This window comes from Vulpes vulpes, chromosome 9 (assembly GCF_048418805.1).
Source record: "Vulpes vulpes isolate BD-2025 chromosome 9, VulVul3, whole genome shotgun sequence".
In the NCBI taxonomy this organism is placed as follows: Eukaryota; Metazoa; Chordata; class Mammalia; order Carnivora; family Canidae; genus Vulpes; species Vulpes vulpes.
In genome coordinates this window covers 58,344,539-58,372,483 of record NC_132788.1, presented here as the reverse complement: position 1 = coordinate 58,372,483, position 27,945 = coordinate 58,344,539, and the positions used below count along the sequence as shown (strand labels likewise).

Sequence of the window (27,945 nt, the reverse complement as noted above, 5' to 3'; positions counted from 1 at the left end):
GCAGAAGCCGCGGGCCGCCCGGCTCCGCCGGAACCCACCGCGGCCCCCCGGCGCCCTCGGAGATTCGGCGCTCGACAGGCGTCTGTCAGCCTGTCTTCCGGTTTCGGTGCCGCGCAGGCGCGCCTGCCGAGCGCCGAGCAGTCGATGGAGATGGCGGCCGCGGCGGAGTGAGGGACCGCGGAGGCCCAGAGCCCGGGCCCGAGAACCCCACGGGCCTGCGTGGCGGTGGGAGCGCGGCCGGGTACAGAGGGCCGGGCCGGGCAGGGCCGGAGGGGCGGGAGCGCGGCCCCGCCGAGGAACAGGCGGGCGGGCCGTGCGGGTGTGGAGTGTGTGCGGTGGTGGTGGGTGTGACGTGCGCGGTGGGAGCTGCGGCTGTGGGGCCGAGAGCTTCGCCCCGTGTGCTTGCGACTGCGGCGCTCTGCCTGCCTGTGTGGTGAGCGGGGCGTGTTCCCGGCTCGCGTGGAGCTGTTCGTGGCGCTTGGTGTGGCGTCCCCGCGACGTGTGAAGTCGGGTCGGCCGCTGGCGCGAGTCTTCCTGTAGTGGCGTGTGCCTGCGGCGTGTGCGCGATCCTGTAGGATCCACGCGGGGCGTCGGGTGCGCTCCAGGCTGTTGGCGCGACTGCGGCCGCGCGGGGCCTGCGGCGTGTGGCGGCGGCGTTCGTGCTGGCTGGAGAATTCCGGGGTGCGCAGGAGGTGAGGGGCTCGCGGTCGTGGCGGGGGGTCCGGCTTGGTGGCTTGCAGTAGATTTCTTTGGTTGGTGGTGTGTGTCCGGTTACGTGATTTTAGGACCGACATTATCACTCGTTCATTCATGAGGCTCTGTTGCGTTTCTTCGTGGAAGGTGCCGGGGACTGCGCTAGACCCTGGGGGTAAGGTGGTGGGGAAAACGCACAGTCTCTGCCCTTACAGAGCCTAGAGCCTTTTTTTTTTTTTTTTTTTTTTAAGATTTTTATTTATTTATTCCTGAGAGACACACACAGAGAGAGGCAGAGACACAGGCAGAGGGAGAAGCAGGCTCCATGCAGGGAGCCCGACGTGGGACTCGATCCTGAGACCCCCGGGTCAACGCCCTGGGCCGAAGGCGGCGCTAAACCGCTGAGCCATCCGGGGATCCCCAAGCCTAGAGCCTTATATACTTAGTTATTTTAGGTATTTGTGATTATACGTCGCTATAAGTGCCCTGAGGGAAGGGCAGGAGCTGTCCCATGGGGGAATGCCTCAAGTAAGAGGCATTTCCTCGAGGAAGTAAGGTTGGGTTGAGAGGTGAAGAATGTGTGTGTAGGTGGGGGAGGTTTGATTCGTGGTCATTGGGGTGAGCGCAGGAGAAGGAAGGGGGCCGCGGAAGTAGGGGCATCCGAGGCACCACTGGCTGGGGACGGAACTGGGGCTACTGTTTCAGTGACTGCCTGGACAAGGGACTGAGATCTGTGTGTCTATAGTCACAGGGTATCTTAGAGGGAAAAGAACAGGGGCCCAGTGTTTCACTTGTTTATTTTCTGGGTCACAGCTACCCTCAGATTTGAGGACCAGGCAATCCCTCCTCACAGGCCCTCCAAGCAGCTCCATCTAAAGCTGAGGGTCATGTATTTCCTCTTACTCTGTACTGTAGTTTGTGACCTCAGGGTCTTGGGGAGAAATTTCTCTGCTTTTGTGGAATGGTTTTGTCTGGATTCTCCCTATGACCGGGAGTTTTTCTGAGGTGACATTGGAAGTGACTTTGCTATGGCCCAATAAAAGTGAAAATGTAACTTATTAAGCCCTGAATTGTTCAAGCACCAAATCCTTCTATTTTTGAAGCAGTGAGAGCATTAGGCTTGCTGTTCAGCTGTCCTTCATTGGCTTATAAAATCCAGTAAGTTCACTGTAGAGAAAACATTCTACAAATATAAAACACAAAGTAGATTTTTCTTTTTACCACTGGTTTTCTAATGCTCCTCCTTAGACTAGGATTGGGATCTTTTTTGTTTGTTTTTTAGGGCAGACACTATTTCTTTTTCTCTTTGCATTTTTGGCATAGGTGTAAGAGCTCAGTACGTGTGGTTGAATAAAGACCAAGATAAACAGTCAAAATTTCTGTGTTGGTAAGTACTTCAAACATTTCCTCAGTGGCTAAAATGGCATGCAAATTATGAAGTTGGACCAATTGGAGCGAATGTTAGATAACTGCTTTGGTGTTGTGTCTGTTTTTTTTTTTTTTTTTTTTTAAGATTTTATTTATTTATTCATGAGAGAGAGAGAGAGGCAGAGACAGAAGTAGTCTCCATGGAGGGAGCCCGACGTGGGACCTGGGACTCGATCCCGGGTCTCTAGGATCACGCCCTGGGCTGAAGCCAGGGCTGAAGGCGGTGCTAAGCCACTGAGCCACCCCGGCTGCTCTGTGTCGGCTTTTGAAGTTGAATTTTCTTATCTTGAGTAATCTACTCCCTACTTCATTGAGTTGCCATTGTCCAGTGATGTTCTCAATACTTGGAAGGTTTTGTGTTTTGGTGTAAGGATTTGAGAAAGCAGTTTTGTGTTCTCAAACTTGCACTGAACAAACATTAAGTAATCTTGTTGAACTGCCAAGAGAACAAAGAAAATTCTCAATTGCTGCTAATTTGCCTAAACTGGCTTTTTTTTTTTTTTTTTTTTCTTTTTTGCCCCTTCTTTCCTGTTTCAGGGCTTCTCCTACTTCCAAAGAGGAAACCTCAACCAGGGCCATGATACCACTTCCCCATCATCATCTGTGTGCTGCTTGGTTAAGCTAATGCTGTGAGATCCCTGGTCCCTTGTGGAGGAATCAAGCTGACTCTTGGCATGAGGCCCTTGCCTGGCAGGGGTTGAGAGGGACATTGCTATGGCTTCTCTGGATGACCCTGGGGAAGTGAGGGAGGGCTTCCTTTGCCCTTTGTGCCTGAAGAACCTGCAATCTTTCTATCAGCTTCAGTCACATTATGAGGAAGAGCACTCTGGGGAAGACCGTGATGTCAAAGGGCAAATTAAAAGTAAGAGGCGAGAATTTTTTGCTTATCCTATTCTGTCAGTGGGAGCTTTAACTCATGGGATGGTTTCATTAACTTCCGTGATGCCACCAGAACATGATAAACGATAGTAAATAATATTATAGCAATGAACATATATCTATCTTATGCTTACCATGTGCCAGGCATTGTTCAGAGTCTTCCCATGAATGAACTTCAGTTAATTCTCACAGTAACTATTAGACTGTGAGATCCATTTTACTGATGAGGGTACTAGTCACAGAGAAGTTAGGTAAGTTGCCTGAAGTCACACAGTGAGGCAGGGCATGGCTTTGAACCTAGTAAATGTAATTATTATGCTTTCCTGCCTCTTGCTACATTGAATTATCTAATTGTCAGCCTTGTGAAGAATTTGGAATGGAACTCCTCTCCTTTGCTCTGAAGGTGGAAGCACATTGTCCACCCATTTCCCTGTCACAAATTCAAGGCTTCCTGCCATTCTTCTTCTTCGCTTATACCTTGTCCTCTGCAGCCCAGAAAAAGGAAGGCCATAGTAGAAAAGCAAGGAGAAACAACCCCAAAATTTAAACTTGTTTTTTGAGCTTCCTAGGCCTCAAATCGTGGAGAGTTGCAGAAAGCATTTTTTCAAAGCAGTTTTAACTATACATAGCATTCATTTCCAAAACTTTAGATTCTAACTCCTAAAGATGATGCCACTACTCTGGAACTCACTTTTGCCTGCTTCTCCCAGCTGGCAGCATTTCTGAAGGCAGTGAGAATAAAAAGGTCTGGATGTGTGTATTCACAATTCTGTGTTGGGTGAGAGAGAAGGGAATGATCATGTATTTCTGAGTGGAATTTGGCCTCCACACATGTGAGTCACATGCCCCCTGCAATCAAATAGTCCTACTCCATATCTCACTTTTCAGTTTATTTTCAGAAAATATTTTTGAAAGCATTAACATTTATAACCTCTGTCCAGAAACATGGCAAAGTCACATATTTCAAAATCCTGAGCTTTGATAAATGAGGTGGCTTCTGTCTGTAGAGGCTGAAGGAGAGCTATAACTATTAGGAGGCAAAAAAATATGTTTTGCATTTTACAGTTTTCAGAGTTCCTTCATAATCATTATTTCTTTTGATTTTCACAGCAACTCCGCAGGGATGTGGTTGATTTCATTCTGCAGAGAAAAAGTGAGGCTCAGGGATGTTGAGTGACTTATCCAAGGTCACATGGGAATTGCCAGAGCTAGACCTGGACCCCAGCTCCTCTGTCATCTCTGAGTCTAGTGCTGCTCTTTCTGCTTGGCATCACTGGTGATACCAGACTCTGTGTTCCAATCAGGTCTTATCCTGCAGCTAGAATGCAAACAAACTGATCATCTAGGTTTCTTGGACAGCTGAAAGGCCTCCGTGATCTTTAATGAGTGTCCATTCTGAGTGTCTGCTGAACTGAGTCACATACTGTGATGTCACTAAGACTTTGATGCTAATCGGTACAGAGGTTAGACAATATCTTCAGCTTCTTGTGGTGATTTATTTCTTAGAGGAAAAATGTTTAAGGTTACTTAGGGAATAATCGTATGGGAATCCACTTAGAGAATAAAAGAGTAGGAATTTTATGAGTTGTGAAAGAAATTTGTAAGAATTCTCTTGTGTTTTTCCCTCTGTTTTCCCTCTACCTCAAAAGAACTAAGAAATTGAGTTAAGGATTCCTTTAGTCTAATGATCATTTGTTTAGTCGGGAAGGAAGTCTTGTTTGTGTGGGAGTTTTCTGTGTTTCTGAATCAGGAAAGTAAAGTTTTAAAGACTGACAGCAAAGATTTTTGAAAAGTCCTTTAAAAAGCAGGTCATCTCTTCATTTGGTCTTTTGGTTCTTAAAAATTTCATGACATTGCTGGTTTTGTCAAGTGAAATGTTGAAGCCAAAAGAGCAAACCTTGGTATCAGGTTTTGGAGGCAGTTTAAGAAAGAAAATATAAACTTGTCATTAGTAGGTGGTGAGCGAATTTGGGCCTCAGCCCTGGTTCATCTTTAGTTTAGCGCCTGTACGGTAAGTATAAGAAAGGATGGTTGGAAATTAACTGTGGCTTCTACTCTGTGTTTTGTTGTTGTTATGGGATTGTTCTTCATTGGCCACCTCTTGAAGTGCTACACCTGAGAAGGTTGCCAGAGTATTCTTCTGTCCTCATAAAGTGGTTAAATGGGCATGTACTGCCTGTTTAACTTGACACAGTTTAGTCTTGTTTGCAGAAATGAATTAGTGATTGCTAACTCCAATTTCCTGTCTGCTAACCCTTTGTTTACCTCAGGCAGTTTTCTCTCCCATGTTGAGAGATTACTTGAACGTATTTTAGATGGTGTCCATTAATCCTAGTGGACCTTATTTTTCCAGTGGAAGAAAGCCATCTCAGAGTGGCTATTAGCTTGACTGTCTAACACAGCCATATTCCCTAGGTTTTTGGAAAGCTGTGGTAGTGTTTTTAATGTTATTCAGATGATAGAGCACTTCAGAATTGTGGGAACTCCATAAAGTATTGATCTATTAAATCTAAAAGAATTGTATTTTGTATTAAGTCTGATATTTCCTACTAGATTCTAGAGGGAGAAGGAGATATCACCTAAGATTTAAGAGCCTTAATGAAAGCAACTTATAATCAAGAATTTCCCTCCATAAGTTGACTGTTGTTCCTTTTTAACAGCAGGTTCTCTTACCTCAGCACAGATAGTAGAAAAACCCTGTTCTGTAGAGGCATAGTTTTTGAATCATGCTGGCTGGGGAGAACTGGGGTTCTTATTTTAAACAGATAAGGTTTCCACTTGCAGCCCTGCTGCCTTATAAGCTCTTGTGATCTGGGGTGCAGCAAGGTTTTCCTCTCTTTTTGTCATGTCCTCATTTATAAGTAGGGATACTACCTGCTTCATAATGTGAGCATGCGTTGGCCTGATTTTTTGAAAGCACTTTCTTTTGTGCCTGGTACATGCAAAGAATCAATCCAGGAAACATTCATTTTCTCTTCTTACCAAGTCTGGTTTCTTTTGTGTTATGTTGTAGCTGTTATACCTGTTTCTTGAAGCTTTTTATCAGTGTCCTCATACATGCATTCATTCAGTAAGTGAGTGGGGGAAGAACTCTATGTACAGCTAAGCATTATGGGAAACACAAGCCCAGGGATGCACATTTGGTTGAATCCTCTCCTGGAAGTAAACAAGAAGTATTTACTCATGAGAGCATAAAGTAAATAAGTTAATACTATAGAATTTAATTTAAAAAAAACCTTTATTTTAATTGAAATATAGTTTACACTTAAGTTTTTACATCTACAGTTCAGTGACTTTTAAAAACTGTATATACCCATGTGATTACCTCCCCAGTTAAGATCTAGAAAAAAACATTTCTGTTACCTCGGTCCCCTCATTGAAATAGATTTTAATTCTTTAATTGGGCTCTTAAATTTGGCAACGAGCAGTAATTTAGCTCTATAATCGCTACATAAACCAACTTAGTAACCAGTGAATGGGTTGCTCTGTGGTATTTGTAATACAGTGGTTGTGGACTTACTATTGGAATTTACTTGAGATATAAAATGAATGAAATGAATATAAAATATAAATGAATATAAAATATAAATAAATATATAAAATAAATATATAAAATGAATGAATGAAATGACTTTTTTCATTTCATCAACTCTTGCGTTTTGAGATTTCTCTTGACTTTTTAGTAGATTTTATGGATTCATTGTGTTTGCTTCATTTTTCAAGGTCTTGTGCAGAAGGCTAAGAAAGCCAAGAACAGGCTGTTGAAACGAGAAGGAGATGACCGAGTAGAATCAGGGACACAAGGATACGAGTCTTTCAGTTATGGAGGGGTTGACCCATACATGTGGGAACCCCAGGAACTAGGTAAGAAATTCTGTTCATTCATTTAGCAAATGTTTGAACATCATTGTGTTCATTGTTTTAAGAGTTAGCTGAGAGAAAAAAAAAAAGTGGAGTGGGGAGAGGTGCCTGGATGGTTCAGTCAGTTAAGTGTTATCCCCCACTCCGCCCCACTATGTGGTTGCTGCTCAGGTAATGATCTCACTTGGGTTGTGAGGTGGAGCCCCTTGTTGGGCTCCACGCTCAGTGGGAGTTTGCTTGAAGATTCTCTCCTTCTGCCCCTCCCTCTAATCACATGCTTATTCTATCTTTCTAAAATAAATAAATCTGAGGCCTGGATGGCTCAGTCAATTAAGCATCTGCCTTTGGCTCAGGTCATGATCCACGACCCTGGGCTGGAGCCCCAAATCGGGCTCCCTGCTCAGTGGGGAGCATGCTTCTCCCTCTGCCTACAACTTACTCTGCTTGTGCTCTCTCTCTGTCAAATAAACAAAACCTTTTATAAAAACAAAAATATTGGGATCCCTGGGTGGCGCAGCGGTTTGGCGCCTGCCTTTGGCCCAGGACGCGATCCTGGAGACCCGGGATCGAATCCCACATCAGGCTCCCGGTGCATGGAGCCTGCTTCTCCCTCCGCCTGTGTCTCTGCCTCTTCTCTCTCTCTCTCTGTGACTATCATAAATAAAAAACGAACAAACAAAAAAACAAAAATATTTTAAAAAGATTTTATTCAGAGTTAAATAGCTAAGAAACTATGGAACTGAGGTAGGAATCCAGGTGTTTGACATCAGCCCAGGTAGAGGCTCCATTGACTGGGTTATTTCCTCTCATGTAGGATGTTACCTGCCCAGCAAGAGAATACTGATTTGTGCAACTTAATTTTCTGAAACACATAATCATGGTACCATCTACTGACTTTCAAAATAATTATCTTTTTGGGGTAATGAAAATGTTCTAAAATTTATTTTGGTGATGGTTGTACAACTCAATATGCTAAAAACCATGGAATTTGTATGCTTCAAATAGTGAATTGTATGTGTGAATAATATCTCAACAGAATTGTTACCAAAAATGCCACATGAAGTTGAACTAACTCATTTTACATGTCCTTTAACTGTTGAATGGTAACAAAATTTAATATATTTTCTGTCTGTGCAATGGATAATGATTTCCTTATAAGGTTTATTATTATTATTATTACTATTCATGAGAGACACAGAGAAAAAGAGAGGCAGAGACATAGGCAGAGGGAGAAGCAAGCTCCCTGTGGGGAGCCTAATGCAGGACTCTATCCCAGGACTATTATTAAAAAATAATAATAATAGTAATAATAAAATTTAAGAAATATTCAGGGCAGCCCCGGTGGCTCAGCGGTTTAGCGCCGCCTACAGCCCCGCCTGATCCTGGAGACATGGGATTGAGTCCCACGTCAGACTCCCTGAATGGAGCCTGCTTCTCCCTCTGCCTATGTCTCTGCCTCTCTCTGTGTCTCTCATGAATAAATAAAATCTTTAAAAATATATATTTAAAACAAATTTAAGAAATTTTCAAATCATGGGTGCCTGACTAAGTCAGAAGAGTGTGCAACTGTTCATCTCAGGATTGTGAGTTCGAGCCCTGTGTTGGATATAGAGATGACTTGAAATTTTAAAAAAATTTCAAATCAGTATGTTGTACACCTGACACTAATATGTTAGTTATACTTAAAAAAATAGTATACACATAATAATGAGTTATAGATGAAAGTCAATTTAAGGGGCGCCTAGGTGACTTCGTGGTTGAGTGTCTGCCTTTGGCTCAGGTCTTGATCTGTGATCCCAGGGTTGGGATCAAGTCCTACATCAGGCTTCCTGTGGGGAGCCTGCTTCTCCCTCTGCCTATGTCTCTGCCTCTCTCTGTGTGTCATGAATAAATAAATATAATCTTTAAAAAAAAAAAAAGTCAATTTGAAACATAAAGGAGAAATTTCAGGCATGTGAATTCTTACCAGTTTTTTAATAGTCTGTTTCGTGATTGCCAGAATTAAATTCCTCAGGTTGTTGAGGAAGTCACAATTGTGGAAGGTTAAATGGATGGCAAATTTTAAAAGTTAAGATCTATGGTCATGCCTGAGTGCCTGGGTAGCTCTGTTGGTTAAGTGTCTATTTCTTGGTTTAGGCTCAGATCATGATCTCCAAGACCTGGGATTGTGCCCCATGTTGGGCTCCGTGCTCAGCACAGTCTGCTTGGGATTCTGTCCCCCTCTCCCTCTATTCCTCCCCAAGCTTGAGCTCTCTGTTTCTTTCTCAAATAAATAAAGTACAATCTTAAAAATACAAGGTCAGGGATCCCTGGGTGGCGCAGCGGTTTGGCGCCTGCCTTTGGCCCAGGGCGCGATCCTGGAGACCCGGGATCGAATCCCACATCAGGCTCCCGGTGCATGGAGCCTGCTTCTCCCTCCGCCTGTGTCTCTGCCTCTCTCTCTCTCTCTCTCTGTGACTATCATAAATAAATAAAAAATTAAAAAAAAAATACAAGGTCATCTTTAAAAAAATAAAATTCGTTGAGGATAAACAGCAAGGGAGAGGGGCTCCCTCAGAGAAATGACATGTTATTTATCTCATTTCCTGTCCTTCTAGGTGCTGTAAGAAGCCATCTTTCTGACTTCAAAAAACACCGAGCTGCTAGAATTGACCACTATGTTGTTGAAGTCAATAAATTAATAATCAGGTTAGAGAAGGTAAATTTTGTTGTTTTAAAACTTTTTTTTTGCTACAAGTATAAATTTTCTAGGAGAAAAAAAATATTTCTGCAGTGTTTATTAATGTGTGTTGTATATATTTGACACTGGCAGAGAAATGCCCCACCTCAAGCCCACTTAGAGAGGTGCAGAGGACATGATTGACAGTTCTAGCCTGGGCCTGTTTTACTGTAGGAGATGGCCCATGTTGATAGACTTGCCACATATCCAGATTGCCTTATACTTTCTCTGAAGCCCCCTTGGCTGCCAGAAAACCTTTCTACCTTCAGGTTATTTCCTCTTTTAGGTGTCTAAAGTATAGTCATGCAGTGGGGGCATAGTGTGTGATATTGATAACAAACAGAAGCTGGTAACAAGGTCTGTGAGGAGTACTCAGCCAGGCCAGCATTCAGTATGGGAACATCTGGACTGGGCCTTCTCATCCTGTGGTACCAGAGTGTGTCTTTTAACACCTACAATCACTCTGTTGTACTTTGACCCTAGAAATGCTTATTGTGTATAACCTGGATTGTATGGTGGGCATGGTAGCAATTGCAAGTGTAGAGTAGAAATATGTGGCCAGTTTCATTGTCCATGAGGACTGTGGAGAGTCGGGAGTTCCCCATTGCTCTCAGTTAGCCACACCCACCATATCCTTGCCTACCCCTGGTTATTGCTTAAATGGAGAACTGACAATAGAGGGATTGAAATCAGATCATGGGGAAGGGAACTGCCCTCTAGATGAGAAGCTAATACTCTGTCCAATGTGAATTTGCGGGGTTGGGGATGACAGATGATACTTGAGAAATGAAGATGTGAGAATTTTTGCTTGATGCCTCTTGCCTGTGGAATGTGTATACATCACCTGTTTAATTCCATTTGGCACTGTTTTCTCCTTGTCAGCTCACTGCATTTGACAGGACGAATACTGAGTCTGCTAAGATACGAGGTAACTCTAGAATTTTGCTCACATTCAAATTATCTTTCTCCCTGACCAAACCTCTTTCTAAAATGGCTAGGTTTTCTGTTTGTTTGATTTTTGTTTTGTTCTTCCCAAAGCAATAGAAAAGTCCGTGGTGCCTTGGGTCAATGACCAGGATGTCCCTTTCTGTCCAGACTGTGGGAATAAGTTCAGCATCCGTAACCGCCGCCACCACTGCCGCCTCTGCGGGTCAATTATGTGCAAGAAGTGTATGGAACTCATCAGCCTCCCTTTTGCAAGTAGGTAACATGGAGGTGGGGCTGTGGATCCTGATCTATTCTTGTGACTAGCTTGTTTGCTAATCACCATCAGGTGATCTTTTGAATGTTTTTAAGTAACTTTCCCATGGGATCTTCATCCATTCATTTGCTGATTCCATGAAGCCTGCTATAGGCCAGGCATGATGCTAGGGTCCAGGGATACAGTGGTAGATAATAAGGGCAGGCAGATTTTTTCTGTAAAAGATCAGATAGTAAATATTTAAGCTTTATGGGGCTACAGTGGTCTCTGTGACATTTCTTCTTTTTTTTTTTTAAATGATTATTTATTTATTTATTTACTTATTTATAGATTTTATTTATTTATTCATGAGAGACATAGAGGCAGAGACACAGGCAGAGGGAGAAGCAGGTTCCATGTAGGGAGCCTGACATGGGGCTCCATCCTGGGACTCCAGGATCATGCCCTGGGCTGAAGGCAGGCACTAAACCGCTGAGCCACCCAAGGATCCCCTTTAAATGATCTTTTAAAAATATTTTTTTAAGGGCAGCCTGGGTGGCTCAGCGGTTTAACGCCGCCTTCAGCCCAGGGCCTGATCTTGGAGACCTGGGATCAAGTCCCACGTCAGGCTCCCTGCATGGGGCCTGCTTCTCCCTCTGCCTGTGTCTCTGCCTCTCTCTCTTTCTCTATGTGTCTCTCATGAATAAATAAATCTTAAAAAAAATTTTTTTTAATCTTTTTTAAAACCTTTTAAAATAAAAGTACTTAAATAACCTTTTAAAAATCATGCTTAGTTCAGGGGCCATATAAAAGCAAGCTGGACTTGGTTTATAGGTCATGTTTGCCCACCTCTGGTTTATAAGGCATTATTCATTCTCCCAAAGGGTCTAGCATCTAGCCGAGGATACAGACCTAGAAACATATTATGGCTTTATAAAGAGATAAGCACTATGAGAGAAGTTGCATCAGATACCCAGGAGAGCTGACCAGATCGTTGTCAGCTGTGCTTGGAAGTGGCAGCTGAGACTTTTGAGGATATTATAACAGTCTTAAGAAATGAGCAGCGGGGATGCCAGCATGGCTCAGCAGTTGAGCGTCTGCCTTCAGCTCGGGGTGTGATCCTGGGGTCCTGGGATCAAGTCCCCCATTGGGCTCCTTGAGGGGAGCCTGCTTCTCCCTCTGCTTCTGTCTCTGCCTCTTTCTCTGTGTTTCTCATGAATAAATAAATAAAAATCTGAAAAAAGAAATGAGTAACAGGCTAGTCCTTTCCTTTGAGATAAAAGTCAGTTTATTGTCATATAGAACAGACTGTAACATCATAAGATGAGAGACACTGAGTGCTGGGGGGATCGAGAGCATGGATGCCTAGGTTTGGTAGGTGATTTGTGAGAAGAGCCTTAAAAGACAACCAGGATTGGAATGCCTGGGTGGCTCAGTTGGTTAAGCATCTACCTTTGGCTCAGGTCATGAACCCAGCTCATGGGATCAAGTCCCACATCAGGCTCCTTGCTCAGTAGGGGGTCTGCTTCTCCCTCTGCCTGCTGTTCCCCCTGCTTGTCCCTCTCTCTCTCTCTCTCTCTCTGACAAATAAATAAAATCTTTAAAAAAAAAAAAAAAAAAAGACAACTACGATTGCAAAGAGGTAGGGCAAGAGGGATCCTGGGTAGAGTGTGGAGCAGGAGCAAAGCTGTGGAAGGGCCCCAGGGGATGGTTAGTAGATGAGCAAATAGAGTAGTTGGGGGAGTGTAGAGGACATGTTTGAGAATTTTGGGGATGGTGCCTACAAGGTTAGGTGGAACCAGAGGGTCTAGAACTTTGAGTCTCAGCTGGTAAAAAGTTGATAAAGATGATTTGGGCCAGTTCTGGAACATTTGGGGTGGTTTTGTAACCCTGGGGGAATTCTGCTGACTCTGCATGTACTGTTGGCTCCAGAGCATCTGGACTACATGGGGCAGAAGCAGATGCTGCTTCTGTCCAGTTCTGACATCCAGCAGGCACACATTACCTTGATACTTCCCTTTTTTTCTGAGACTGACTTTTGGTCTCACCCGAGACTTCATAAGCTATGTTTTTGAGACACTATTCGCATTTCTTGTCTTGCGCTAATTAACCAACATTTCCTGGGCAGCTGCTGTGGGGTAGCCCTGTTGGATAAATCAACCCTGTTGAATAAGACAGTTCCTATCCTCCCAGAGTCGCAGGTTCATAGAGCAGCTTTGGGTATATAGAACTCTCATTCAGGGAGAAAAGTGGAAAGTGCTTCCAGGGAGTGACATGGTAGGACCTAATAGGAAGGGTATATTTAAAAAAAAAAAAAGGAAGGGTATATTGTTTTTGCCTCAAGGAATAGAGTAGGGCTTCCTGAAGGATGTACCATTTGAGCTGAGCTTTGGAAGGGGTAGGAGTCAGATGTTTGGGAGTGGGAAAGTCTGAGATGTGGATTGTGTTGGGTCAGGTTAGAAATGGGCCTCGGGGGATCCCTGGTTGGCGCAGCAGTTTGGCGCCTGCTTTTGGCCCAGGGCGTGATCCTGGAGACCCGGGATCGAATCCCACGTCGGGCTCCCGGTGCATGGAGCCTGCTTCTCCCTCTGCCTATGTCTCTGCCTCTCTCTCTCTCTCTCTCTCTCTCTGTGTGACTATCATAAATTAAAAAAAAAAAAAAGAAAAAGAAATGGGCCTCGGAGCCTCAAAGAGAGACCTTCCTAGGTTGTCTGGTTCTTTCCTGGCTGTCTGTAGGAGTCCCTCCCACCACAGAGCCTGACCTCCAGGAAGGCAGAGGTGTGGTGCTTCTTGGCCAAAGACAGAGCCTGCGTCAACACCTGTGGCCTCCCCTTTGTTGTGAGCAGTGCGGTGATTGGAGACTATGGGCTCACTGCCGCCTGTTCTGTGTTGTGCTTTACAGACAAGCTCACCAGTGCCAGCAAAGATTCCCTGAGCACCCACACCAGCCCCAGCCAGTCACCCAACAGTGTCCATGGCTCCCGCCGGGGTAGTATCAGCAGTGTGAGCAGTGTAAGCTCCGTCTTGGATGAGAAGGATGATGACCGGATCCGCTGCTGTACACACTGCAAGGACACACTGCTCAAGAGAGAGCAGCAGATTGATGAGAAGGAGCACACCCCCGACATTGTAAAGCTCTATGAGGTGACTCACTGTGTGTGGTCCTGGGCCTGATTGAGATAAAGATTTGTGCACATTTTGGAGAATGCTTTGGGAAGTTGTTCCTTTGAATCATTTTTAGTTTCTGCTAAAGGGCCATGGGCCATGGTATGGTTTCTAGCTAGGGATCTGGGTGATTCACAGAGTCATCCTGGGTGTGTTGCAACAACCTTGTTTCCTCACCCCTCCTTGTCCACTTGAAAGCAGGAGGTTGGAGACTTTGGTGGCCCAGGGGCAAGAGGAAGAAGGAAGGTTGCCATACAATCTGGACAGGATGAGAGCAGAAGCTGAAGCAGATAGTAAACAGTGGACCAGAAGAGTCCTCTAAAACTCATTTAGGAGCTTTAGGCTTTATAGGTTTGAGTGACTGCCCATGAGCATAGAGCTTCTCCTTTTGAGTCCATTCAGATGCCTCATTACACCAGCAATCCCAAAACACATTCGGTAGGTGCATACTTCGAGAAGAACATAGGGTAGTGCAAAAACAGGGGATTCAGAGTTAGACAGGGAGTGAGTCTGCCTTAATCTCCCGATGGCCAAGGGGGATCTGTAGGCTGAGAAGGATTAGCCAGCTTCATAGGCAAGTGATGGGAGGTGGGGAGGAGGAGATCAGCCTGGTGGAGGAGCAGCTGGTATAGAACCCCAAGCAAAAGAGCACACAGGCCTTCTACTTACAAGGGGCCATGTCCTGATAAACCCACCCTGAGTTGAAAATATCAGAAGTCGAAAGTGCATTTAATACACCAAACACACCAAAGATCATAGTGTAGCCTGGCCTACCCTAATCATGCTGGGAACACTTAACGTTAGCCTGCAGTTGGACAAAATCCTCTAACAGATCTGTTTGATGATAAAGTCCTGAGTATATCATGAAACTTACTGAATACTGTATTGAAAGTGAAAACCAGAATGTATGAGTACAGAATGGTTGTAAGGGTATCAGTTGTTGACTCTGATCATGTGGCTGACCTGGAGCTGGGGCTGCCACCACTGCCCAGCACCATGGGAGAGTGTTGTATTGCATGTCACTATCCTGGGAAAAGATCCAAATTTGAAATTCCAAATACAGTTTCTACTGAATATCTATTACTTTTACACCATTGTAAGTTGAAAAATCACAAAGTCTAACCATTGTAAGACACAGACCGTCTGTATATTGGTCTACTGATCACTGTGAATGGTCACTGTTAGCAGATCTGTGGATCATAATGGCTGTATTTCTGGAATCACCATGAAGATACCTGACCACTAAAATAGAATTAATGAAACCCTGCCCTGAGCTGCAGATGTAGCTGTTATCCATCCTATGTATGGAGTTCATGACCTGATAACTCTTTTTTTTTTAAATAGCCACCATGCTTTTTCCTTCCTTCATTTTTGAAGTAAGACCTGGCAATGCCTTTTGCTAGTATCTTTTATCATCTGGCAGAGAAAGAATGTAGCCACCAATTCCTTTCCTCTGCCCTGTAAATGCATTGCTTGTATCTGGAAGGTCTTGCTCCCTGCAAAAACATCCTATCAAAAGTTTTGCTGTACTCACTCTCTTTCCTTGCAAGATTTACTGCTTTTAAGGGCTGTCTGTAAATCAGGAAATTGATAACAATAAAAACAAATATATGCATATTTCCGTTTTTAAAACTACATTTAAAGAAACAATTTTTTTTTAAGTAAACTCCATATCCAGTTTGGGGCTTGAACTCACAACCCTGAGATTAAGTCAATGCTCTACTGACTGAGCCAGCCAGGTGCCCTGAAAACTACATTTTAAATTACACCTCTTTTCATGCAGCATAACCCTTCTGTACTTTGAGGATACTATTCACCTCTTTTTTGTTCTTAGAAATTACGACTCTGCATGGAGAAAGTTGACCAAAAAGCTCCTGAATACATCAAGATGGCAGCATCACTAAAGTAAGCTATTCTTCTGTTTTTCTAATTCAGTGATGACTGTTGGCTGGCACTTTAGCACAGCTCATCAGTAGCTAAAAATGAAAACCTTAATTCTGACTGTGCTTTTCTTCTATGACCAACTCTGGAGAATCTTTGTCATGTCTGTATTTCTTTCTTCTTCTTCTTCTTTTTTTTTTTTTAAAGATTATTTATTTATTTATTCATAGAGACACATAGAGAGAGAGAGAGAGAGGCTCAGAGACACAGGCAGAGGGAGAAGCAGGCACCATGCTGGGAGCCTGACATGGGACTCAATCCAGGGTCTCCAGGATCATGCCCTAGGCTGCAGGCGGCGCTAAACCGCTGCGCCACCGAGGCTGCCCTCTTCTTTTTTTAAAATTTTATTTATTTATTCATGAGAGACACAGAGGGGCAGAGACATAAGCAGAGGGAGAAGCAGGCTCCCTGTGGGGAGCCTGATATAGGACAATCCCAGGACCCCCAGATCACTACCTGAGCCAAAGGCAGATGCTCAACTACTAAGCCACCCGAGGGCTCCTTTCATGTCTGTATTTCTGTGTGGCACATGTTATAGTCCTAGGTAGCCATGTTCAGGTGACCCTAGTTCTGGTGGAGCAGGTTTGGGCAGGGCCTGGGATTCAGGCACCACTGCCGAGTGCAGCATCTGGAGGTGAGCAGGGACAGTGTGCTTCGTGTGCTGGCCTAAGGAGATGCTCTTGCAGGCTGGCACTGAGGTATCCGGGCTTAGAGCAGGCATTTCCTTTAGAGCAGGGGTTGGCAGTCTTCAGCCCACAGGCCGAATCTAGCCTGCTATCGGTTTCTTTTTTAACTGAGAGCTAATTTACACACCAAAAAATTAATGATTAGTAATTTACATGCCCTTTTAACATGTACAAGTCAGTAGTTCTTCACAAAGGCATACAATAGTCATTTCTGTCTTAATTCTAAACATTTTCATCATCCAGAGACACCCCACCCCCATTAGTAGTCACTGTGTATTCCCCTCTTCCTAGCAACCACTGGTCTGCTTTCTGTGTATGGATTTGCCTATTTGGGACATTTCACATAAATACACAACCATTTGTGTCTGGCTTCTTTCACACAATGTAGTGTTTTCAAGATTCACTCCTTTGGCAGCACATCCATTTGTGCAGATCCGTGGTATGGTAGACCATACTTTGTGTATCCATTACTTTGTTGATGAACAGTTAGGTTTGTCCAAATAATGCTTCAGTGCATATTTATGTACAGGTTTTTTTGTGGACATACAATTTTATTGGGTATATATCTAAGCGTGGAGTTGCTGGGTCATGTGGTAACTAGGTTTTAAACTTTTTGAGGAACTGCCAGACTGTTTTCCAAGATGACTGCACCACTTTGTATTTCCGCTAGCAATGCACGTGTGTTTCAGTTGCTCCATATCCTTGCCAATGCTTGTTTTTACCACTTTTTTTTTTTTTGATAAAATTTTATTGGTGCATAGCCATGCCCGTTGTTTGATTGTAGCTGCTAGTACAGCTACCGCAGCAGACGTGAATAGTTTTGACAGAATAACTGGCCTGCAAAAGCTAAAAATGTTTATTATCTGACCCTTTATAGAAAATTTATGCTGACACTTTCCTAAGAGCATTGCTCCTTCTGTAGGTTAATGATACATGAGCTAGACTTTGAAGTGCTACCACTAGAATCAGAGCGCAGCAAGTCTTTTCCCAGCCTGCAGAAAAACAATTATGGGACCCAGCGAGGGTTATCTGCCTTTGTTTTAAGCCTGTGTTGCCCACCTACCACCTTTGTCGTGATGCATGTGGAATTAGATGTGCCTTGTTTAGAACAAACCTGTATTTTTATTTGCCCATTTACTGTGGCAGTAGTGTCCCCACAAAACAAAGCTTGGGGTGCCTGGCTCACTTAGTAGAGTGTGTGACTGTCAATCTCAGGATTCTGAGTTCAAGCCCCATTGTTGGGCATGGAGCCTACTTAAAAACAAACAAAAAACACAAAGCTTGGCTTTTTTCATGATGTCAGTGATCATGTTCTAAGTCTATCATGTGAGTCTCACATGAAAAGAAAATGAACTTTTTCCTTTACATGATCCTTAAGGAGTTTCCTAACTTAAGAGTCTAAAAATGTCTGACTTAAAGAATATAATCAGCTAAACCCCATTGGTTTGTGGCAATAATACCCCTTCTCTTGCATGTCTCCCTGCCTCTACTCTTGCTTTGGGGCTCTTCTAGTCCCTGCTCCCTCCCCCAGAGTTTTCCAGCTTATGGGGAGAAGAAAGAGAGTAGGAAGGGAACAGAAAAGAGGTAGGGAAGCTTTTATGGACTACCCTTATTTCCTCCATCCTAGCAACTTGGTGTATAAGGGAAGGATACCATTTCTCCAGCCCTCTCAGCCATTAGTGTCCTAGGGCCTCTCTTCTTATGTTTGTACCTTCTTTTTTTTTTTTTTTTTTTTTTAATGTTTGGACCTTCTATACCCCATTCTTCCTGTTTTCATTCCAAGAGCGTGGATTCTGAAGAACAGGAGGAAAGGACACATTTTCTTTTCTACCTGCAGTTCACTGAGCAATAATTTCGATCAGTGGAGCATATAGTGCCCCTGTGAGTAGGTTGGGAGAAGCAGCTCAAGTGATTCTGATATATACCTCCCTTAAATGGAGAATCTTTGGCTTGAAGCACCTGTCTCATGTGCTTTTCCTCCCTGAAACTTACTGGTATCAATACCCCTCCTCCCACCTTTGCCCATTGGTTTGAAATTAGAACAGGACTATCTTCTTCCTGGATGTCAGCAAGAACTGTGTTCCTGGCAGTCTGAGCTGGAACTCAACTTTCCCTCATGATATTGTTACCCAGGGGCGGCCTCCTCTCCCTTAATCTGTTGGTTTTCTTGTTTTGTACCTCAGACATAGTTGTGGGGCACTGGGCCTCCCCATCCAGCTGGGAACTACCATTGCTGAGCACATTTCCAGATGTCTAACTCCTACTTGTTTTCCAAAAACTGGCTCAAAATGGCTTTAAGTACATTTTACTCCTTTATTCATTTGATGGATATTTATTGAAAACTAGTTATGTGCCAAGTGCTATTTTAGGTACTGGGGCTGTAACAATGAACAGTGAAGACCATGTCTGCTGCTGGAGCTTCATTACTGTGGGAGCACAGGCCATAACCAAGTGAACAAATCATGAAGTAGATAACTCCAGACGTGATAGGTGCTCTGTGGGGAATACATTTGGTTAATGTGACCGAGACCAAGAGGGTTCTTTCAGATTTGAGTCAACCTTGTTATTTTCCACATGACTTGGAGATATCAAGACACAGTACAGCATTCCCAGTTCTGATGTTCTTTTTGCAAACTATGAGCTTTGAGAGGATGAAACCACCTTATTGGATCCTCCAATTATAGCACACACCAGGGTTTTTTCCAGCGGGTGCTGTCTTGTACATGGTAAACCAGGTCAGTGCATCAGTCCTTTCTGTTTTTTTTTCCCCCTTTCTGCTTATTTAATGTAAATTGCTGCTGCCTCAGAAAGGGAGCTGAGTGGCTGTTGCTGAGGCTGCATTAACAGCTGCAAGACTTTCTGAAGTGTTTTTCTTTTTAGTGAGCACTGATGAAGCTTGGCCATGTGCTAGTTAGGATATAAAAATAGGTCATCATCATTGCACTTGCATTTCAGGCCTGATGGGGGCTACACACTTGTAAATGAATGGTTCTAAGAATACATAACTACTATTGTTCCTCTGAGTTAAGTAGAATGAAGTCACCTCTGGCCTTCCCTGAAGTCCCCTGCTCCACCCTAAGCAGTTACCCATGTCTCTTCCCTTCTTAATTTGGAGTCTAAGTGCTTTTCTCATCCTGGAAGCAATTGCTCATGAGGCCCGGGGAATTGCTCATGAGGCTCGGGGGGATTCCTGGATCAGTTTTCCCATTGTTCCTGTTCTCCCTGGGGATAATCTTTGAGCTAGAACAGCCAGCTGCTTTCTCCTCTGATGTAGGGTAACCAACTTATTTAGTAAACCATTTTATGTTTTACTAGGTATAGTGAAATTGTTTAGGGAAAGTAGGCTGAAGGAGATTCATTTGCATTTATTTTGGTGATGAGCATTAAGAGCTAGTCCTTAAAGGCCTCGGCATAAATCTGTTCTTGTGGTGTCTGCAAATTAAAAGCAGCTTCCAGTTGATTAGTTTGTTTGTTTGTTTATTTATTTATTTATTGAGATTATATTTATTTGAGAAAGAGAGTGAGCGAGAGAGCGAGTGCAAGAAATCATGATCAGGGATAAGGGGCAGAGGGAAGGGGAGAAGCAGACTCTCCGCTGAGCAGGGAGCCCAACACAGGGCTATATCCCCAGACCCTGTGACTAGAGCCGAAGGCAGATGCTTAACCAGCTGAGCTACCCAGGTGCCCTGATTATAACACTTATATTTAGAAAAAAAAATGAGTCCTGCATTGTATACAAGAGTGTGAAATATACTACTTGGAGAAAATTAGCTGTGTCTCCCTTTGTAAGGCCCTAAACCCTTAGAACCCTTTTCCACAATACTTCCCAGGCATCCTGATGAAACTTGAATATTTCCATGATTTTTCCTTAGTGCTGGGGAAACAACTTACAGTCTGGAACATGCTGGTGACCTTCGAGTGGAAGTGCAGAAAGTGTACGAGCTCATAGATGCTTTAAGGTAAGGTCTTAAGTGATGTCAGACTTGCTGCCTTGAGTGGAGGAGGTGCTATTTCACTGAGGGCATGGGTGGCTGGCAGGCCTGAGCTTACCCAGAGTCCTGATGATAGGGAGTATGAGTGAGGAGCAGGCTGTGAGGTAGGTGCCAGCTCTGGCACTCAGTGCATCTCAGTAACTTGGTTAAGATTTCTACTGTTCATTATTATTAAAGAAATACGAACTGATTATTGACACCATCTTTGTACCAGCCATTGGTTGTATCCACATCTCATTTATTCAACCAAAGTTAGCCAGTGCTATAGGATTACCTTATTTTGTAGGTAAGAAGGTATACCACAGCTAGCGAAGTGGTGGAGCCAGGATAGAAACCAGGATTCTTTCTTCAAGTCAGCAGCTGCTTTTTAACCATGGACTGACTGTTAGGGTTAAATCATCCCTTTGAGGTATAGAAAGTATACCTCAGAGGGAGGTATACTCTCAGAGGGAGAGCTGAGATGAGGAAGCCTTGTCCATCCGTCTGCGCAGGACTGACTTAATATAATTTATGGGCCCTAGTGCAAGATGAAATTGCAAGTCCCTGGTCAGGATTATTAAGAATTTTAAGTTATGGGGATCCCTGGGTGGTGCAGTGGTTTGGCGCCTGCCTTTGGCCCAGGGCGCGATCCTGGAGACCATTTAAAAAATTGAAAAAAAAAAAAAAGAATTTAAAGATATGGGTCTTGGAGTGGCTTCAGCCTCCTGCTGCCCACTGTTGCCCCCAGCACTGTCCACAAACCCCCTGGCCCAGTTTCTGCTTATGTACCAGCCTGAGAAAGCTGGTTGCTTCCTGCTTCTCCCACTTTACCCCACTCTAGGGGCCTAGGGAGTCCCTCACTGAACCCCCAGGCCCTGCCGCCATTAAAAAAAAAAAAAGGAACGAAAGTAATTTAAGAGAGTGACACAAGAATATTAAACCAGGCATAGGTTACTTACCCATGAAGTTGGGTGATGTGTGGTCAGTTCCTTGGCTGAGTGTTGGTCATACATCCTGTGCTGTGTCAGGGGCCTTCGGTACAACCAGATGGTAAGAAATAGGCTTTGCCTTCAAGGATGTGTTGTGGAGTTTTTAACTTGCTTTCTCTGTGGATGGTCCTGGCACAGAAGCCTGGCAACTAAGAGATTTCACTCTTGTTTCTGGGACTGGCAACACCTGTTACATTGATGTGTTTGTTTCAATTCAGTAAGAAGATCTTAACCTTAGGCTTGAACCAGGACCCTCCACCACATCCAAATACCTTGCGGCTACAGAAGATGATCAGATACTCAGCTACGCTTTTTGTGCAGGTAAAGCCATCCTATGGTGGCAGAAGTGTCTTGCCTCCTCTGCTTTTCTGCCTCTTAGAAGGCAGACCACACCAATGGCTTGTTCTGTATTTGTACATTTATTATTTTTAAAAAATAATTATGCCACATTTAGAGAAAAGTCTGGATTACAAGGAAAAGTAAAAACTTCTTAATCATGTGTCCCCAATATCGTCACACATCATCCCGGTATATTTTCTTCTTTTTTTCCATTTAGATTTTTTTATATAAAGTAGTTATGAGTAGTGCATGTTTGCAAATTTATGTCTTCTCTTTTTAACACTGAATTTTGTATCATGAGCACTTCTTATAGTCTTCGTTTAAACAGCTACCATTTGAATGGCTGCAGAATACGACTTTCTCTGCACCATCCTTCATTTAATTCTGTTTCATTGGGTATTGATAGATTCCTGCTTTTTTGCTAGTATGAGTGCTGCCTGACAGACATACTGATACATGCCATTTCTTCCTCAGGATAAGCTCCTGAGGGACTCTTCCTGGGCCATTGCTTGGGAGGAGGCAGCTGATTGTTCACAGGTGGACTAACCTGGGTGGTTAGAGCTGAGTTGGCTCCACCTCAGAACACCCCTTGGGAGAGCCATAGTGAACCATCTCTGGGGCTCGATGACAGAGGCAGCTAGCAGAGCCCTGCTGGGTTAGTTTTCCAACATCGTATTGTAGAGAACTAGGCCTTTTCTCCTTTTGACTAGTGTGTATTCAGCAGTCACTTGGTGAGTGCCCACCGTGTATCAGGCAATGTTTTAAGTGCTGCATGTTCTCCCAGGAGCAAAAAGACATTCCTGTTCTCGTAAAGTTTTTTTTTCTGGCGGGACATAGACAAGAAGCAACTAAAGTATATAGTTTATAAGATGGTGAAAAGTGCTGTGGAGAAATGTAGAGCAGGGGAGGGTAGTGGGGGCAGGAAGTACGGATGGAGTCTTACAAACAGACTTCATTAATGTAGGCTTATCTTCTTTCTGAAAGGATATAAATATAAAATTGTCTGTGACTCCCTACAGGAAAAGTTGCTGGGTTTAATGTCATTGCCAACCAGAGAACAGTTTGAGGAACTGAAAAAGAAAAGGAAGCAGGAAATGGAGAGGAAGAGGATCCTGGAGAGACAGGCAAGTGAAACACAGGGATGCTGGCGGCCTCTTGAACCTAGAGGCCACCCCAGGCTCCCAAGGGGTTCTCTGTGAGATCAAGTCAAATCAAAACTTCTCATGCCGTTTGATTTGCATCTCTCTTCTGTTCTTTTCTGGCCTCTCCTCTGTAGATAACAGTTATTTTTCTTCCTGGGTCAGTCCTCTTTGTCTTAAAGACATAATGCCAATTTTCTCTGGTCCAGAATACTCTGGAGGCTGCTGGTTCTTCCTTATAGCACAGGTTGCAAAGGGCCCAGATATCAAGGAGCTCTTTGTAGAACACTTTGGGATATGCAACACTAAACAAAATAATGTACATTTAATATCGTGTGAGATCCTAGTGTCTATGACTGATACTGGGCCTCAGAGGTTTAAGACAAGCATGTGGCTGGTGAATCTAAGATTGAGAAAATCTTATCCATTAACTTACTGTTATTCATTAATTTATTTTTGAAAATCTGTCTCCTGTTTTCCTAAAAAAACAAAAAACATGATTTGACTTAATAGTTGGATGCCTTAGTCCTAGGGAGTCTTATCAGCACAGGGACAGCGGGACTGTAGGGGTGGCCGGTGGTGTGACTTGGTGACTGTGTTTCTTCTCTTTGGCTTTGGTGTCTCCCCAGGCTGTCCTGGAATCCCAGCGAAGGCTTGAGGAAAGGAGGAGTGACCTCGCATCTCATGCGGCCAACGGGGAGGTAGTGTCCCTTCGAGGGGGACCTGCTCCCCTGAGAAAAGCTGAGGGCTGGCTCCCGTTGTCAGGAAGTCAGGGGCAGAGTGAAGACTCAGACCCCCTCCTCCAGCAGATCCACAACATCACATCATTTATTAGGCAGGCCAAGGCTGCTGGGCGGACAGATGAAGTGCGCACGCTGCAGGAGAACCTACGGCAGCTACAGGATGAGTATGACCAGCAGCAGACAGAGAAGGCTATTGAGCTGTCCCGGAGGCAGGCCGAGGAGGAGGACCTGCAGCGGGAACAGCTGCAGATGCTTTGTGAGCGGGAGTGGGAACGAGAAAGAGAGCAGTTCCGGGCTGTGTCCCTACATACACGGACTCGGTCCCTGGACTTCCGAGAAATCAGGCCTTTTCAACTGGAGCCTGGCAGGGAGCCTCGCACCCACCTTGCCTGTGCTTTGGATCTAGGCTTTTCCTCAGTTCAGAGCAGTACAGCTGTGGAGACCCCTTCGCCCTTGTCAGCTCTTGAGCCAGTCAGTGTGTGGTCTGGGCCCCCAGCCCTTGGCCAGGAGTCCTTCCCCCAGAGCACCGTGTTACAGCAAAATGAGCTGGCCTCCCTAAACCCCTTTGATGAGGAAGATGCCTCCAGCCCCACAGCGGAGGGCACCAGCAGCCCTCCTGCTGCAGAGCCTTCCTTTGGCCCCTCCGCCCGCAGCCTCAAAGAATACAATCCTTTTGAGGAAGAAGAGGAGGCTGTAGCAGGGAATCCCTTCGCTAACCCAGACAGTCCAGCACCCAACCCCTTCGATGAGGAAGATGAGCATCCCCACCAGAGGCCCTCAAGCCCTCCTGTTCCTGGCAACCCTTTTGAAGAAGCCACCTGTACCAACCCCTTTGAGATGGACAGTGACAGCGGGCCAGAGGGTGAGGAGCCCATAGAGGAGGAGCTGCTCCTCCAGCAAATTGATAACATCAAGGCGTACATTTTTGATGCCAAGCAGTGTGGCCGCCTGGATGAGGTAGAAGTGCTGACAGAGAACCTGAGGGAGCTGAAGCGTACCCTGGCCAAACAGAAGGGGGGCACCGACTGACGCCACTGACTGGGCAGGGCATCTTTGAGCCCGGGGCCTGGCAGGAGCCTGTGGAGCAGGAAGGGGCTGGTGGGCTGGATGGGGAAGGAGGGAGGGTGACAACTAAGATGTGCACAGGTTAGGGCAGGGAATCGGCTGTTTTGTGCTGTGCACTTGGAGGCTTTTCCATTATAGTTGAATAATAAAGGGGAACCAGAACAGGGAGAATCAGCATTCATTTGCTGTACTTCCTGGGGGTTTTGGTTTTGTATTTTTGTTTTTGAATTGGGTTTTCCCTGTAGAAGGGATTTTAAATTTTCATTCCCGAGTAGAACTAAATGCAGTTCTGTGGGGCAGCCTTCGTGGGTCCATTTGCTCCTGCCTAGTCTTTGGTCTTTATGCAGTATTATAGGGCACTTTTCTTTAGTCAAGACAGACAAGATGGATTCCCCTGAACCTAACTGGTCTGACAGAAGTCTGTCCCCATTAGGCTGTGGGTTCTTTCACCTGGGGCTTCCTCTGCCCTGCTGGGTACATCACACCTGTGCAGCAGAGGGGGGGTGGGTTATTGCCCTGAAGGCAATTGTTTAGACCCAGGAGAGCCTAGCAGCTCTTTTTAGGCAGGGGAGGAGGGGGTGATGTTTTACCAGGGCATTTCCCTATCGGTTTAAGTCCTTTTTTGTCTCTTTCAGGAAGTTAAACTTCCAGTGCAGGGGTATCACTGGGTCTGACCACAGGCTGTTTAGAAAATAGGAGTGGTGACCTTTTTGGTTGATGGAGGCAGTAGTATTTGGGAGAAGAATCTCTACCCTAATGTTCCTCTGAATGATGGAACAATTTGTCCCCAGAGAAACCTCCCTCTAGAATTTTGGTGAAAATACCCTGATCTGGGCTTTTTCAGAGGGCCCAGTCTATAATTTAGGATTGGTAATCAGGAAGCTTTTGTGGAACACTGCCATGGGAGTGGAAGCTTCCTTGAGTCAGAAGATAAAATAATTTTTAGGGCTAGTTGATCAGCCTCTTCCCTTTCGATTCATCCTGTTCTGACCTGGAGCACCTGTGAGGTGTTTTCCTACCTATGTTTAGTATTAAGGAATGGGAGTGTTTGAAGAGGCACAACCCAGGATCATTCCAGTAGCACCACAGTACTTGAACTCTTTGTCAATTATGGGCAAAAAGGGAAATTGTTAATTTAGCTCCGGTGCTTTGGTTTACAGGAACATAATCCTTAACTCATGTTGGACATCATGATACCCAAGTGTGCTCAGCTCTAGGTAGAGTTCCTGCAATTATGCTTTTTGATTAAAGAACAATAACTGACCACTAGTCACTTTATATCCCTTAACTAACTCTGGGTCATACTTTTCACTGGTTACTGGTGTGAGAGCTGAGATTCGTTTTGTTACCTTCTGGGAAGACCCCTGTTGGTCTTGAGAATGTTGGAAAAACTGGTGTAAAGGTAGTCTATATTTGACACTATTCACATTTCTTTAGTATCTGTTGGATCTTTGGGCTGAATGAAAAGATCCTGCATAAGGTTGTGGGAATGGGAAGTGTGTAGAGGGTATGTGGAGGACCCTTTGCATCATGGTTGTGTTCACAAAGGCATATGAGTGGATTACTGGTGTCAACCAAGTTACCAGCCTTGCTGGTTGGTGTGGTGGTTGGAAAGTTGGCAACCAGGTATCTAAAGTGTTGCCTGCTACAGGTGTCTTTCTTCCTTCTCGTGCCCTTCCTGCGGTTGTTACGGAGGGCTTCATGGCTGCCTGGCATGCTTCCTACTGCTAGTCTCTTATTGCACTCTGATGGAAGAGGAAGACACTGCACCAAAAGGCAGGTAGTTCCAGAAGCTAAATGCTGCTTTCCATCATAATTACTTTTCTTACAAGAATGTATTTCTTCATTAGCTAGGGATTTCAATTCAGATTAGTTTACTGAATATACTCTTTTCCTGAAATCAACCCAGGTAGCAATCTGTAAGTAACTAAGAGCATTAAGAACCATACATATAAGAAACATTATTTTTAAACTTAAAAACACTGAGTATACTAAACCAAACTAAAACCTTCTGATGTAAGTGAATTCTTCCATAGGTGTATTCCTCCATGAATTTTTCCATGGCTGTATTCTATAGTCATAGATGTGACAGGAGATAGAATTCTCTATCCCTAACATTTCCCAGAATTCACACAGGCACAAAGTTGGATTTACAGAGATGGGTTATCATCAGGGCAAATAAAGATGGTCGATGAATTGCAACTACAGCTTCAAGTGCTTACTTCATGTGAATATTTCACTCTTCCTGCAGTCCTTCAAAGCAAACAGCTCCAACTCAGAGAAAATGAGCAAGTTCTCGATACAGCATTGGCAGATGTCCCTAGACCTAGATCATGTATGGAAGAGACTTTGGGAATTCAGGCATTAAATGACGTTGGTTTTTTTGTTTGTTTGTTTTGTTTTTGTTTTGTTTTACGCCTTGTTTGTATTTTTCCATGTCTAATACACTAAGGACACTTACTCATTGTTCTTGCAGCTCAATGTCTGCTGTTTGGATACTTCTGAGTATACTTCTCAAGGTATACTTACGAGTCATCATGACCCAGGTGGTAGGTTGGACATATATTGGCATAATTAGGTGTTGGTACTCAAAGAGAGAAACTGGTCTTTTTACCAGGTTACAGCCTATGGTAGCAGATTGTACTGGTCATCTGACAGTGACAGCTTGAGGGGCATTGTTTGCATGCACTACTCTGGGGCCTTGTATTGGAACCTTTTTAAAAAAATAAACTAACAGATGTTAGTGGTTGGGTGTATGTGTGTGTATGTGTACATGAGTTGAAGGTGAGAATTACCAGATACCATCTCTGTCCCCGCCCCTTGATCACCATCTGAATATCAGAAGATAGCCCCAGCTCCTATGTTAACTGTATGGCTAGAGCCTCTGGACAAAAGTCACTGGGCTCTTCATGGGGTAAATGTGGGTGCTGCTTCTGCCCTTATCCCCAGTTATTCCTGCAGTGTCGAGCCGATGAGTTGTTTCACACAAGAATAGCAAGACCTTTGGCTATCAACCTCATCTCATGCTCCAAGAAACCCGAGTCTCCAAGAGGTTGAGGAACCTTATGGCTGCCATTTGTGCCAGGCACTGTGCTACCTTTTCACATATTCCCCATCTAGCTCCACTGGCAGGCCTGCAAGGTAAAT

At 44.4% G+C, this 27,945-nt stretch overlaps 1 protein-coding gene across 3 annotated transcripts; it reads left to right on the top strand.

The window, feature by feature from the left end:
- RBSN (rabenosyn, RAB effector) lies at positions 1–27,541 on the top strand. 3 transcript variants are annotated; one of them, XM_026016985.2, is made up of 13 exons: positions 1–241; positions 2,017–2,080; positions 2,659–2,983; positions 6,724–6,864; positions 9,459–9,559; positions 10,463–10,508; positions 10,619–10,780; positions 13,663–13,904; positions 15,760–15,830; positions 20,425–20,511; positions 21,731–21,833; positions 22,871–22,975; positions 23,620–27,541. In XM_026016985.2, the coding sequence occupies exons 3-13, from the start codon at positions 2,836–2,838 to the stop codon at positions 24,760–24,762; spliced, it is 2,349 nt and encodes a 782-aa protein (XP_025872770.1). In that variant the 5' UTR covers positions 1–241; positions 2,017–2,080; positions 2,659–2,835; the 3' UTR covers positions 24,763–27,541. The 3 variants fall into 3 exon arrangements, with proteins under 3 accessions (XP_025872770.1, XP_025872771.1, XP_025872769.1); XM_026016984.2 differs by having other exon boundaries at positions 144–692; XM_026016986.2 differs by lacking the exon at positions 2,017–2,080 and having other exon boundaries at positions 62–241.
- The last annotated feature ends 404 nt before the right edge of the window (positions 27,542–27,945 follow it).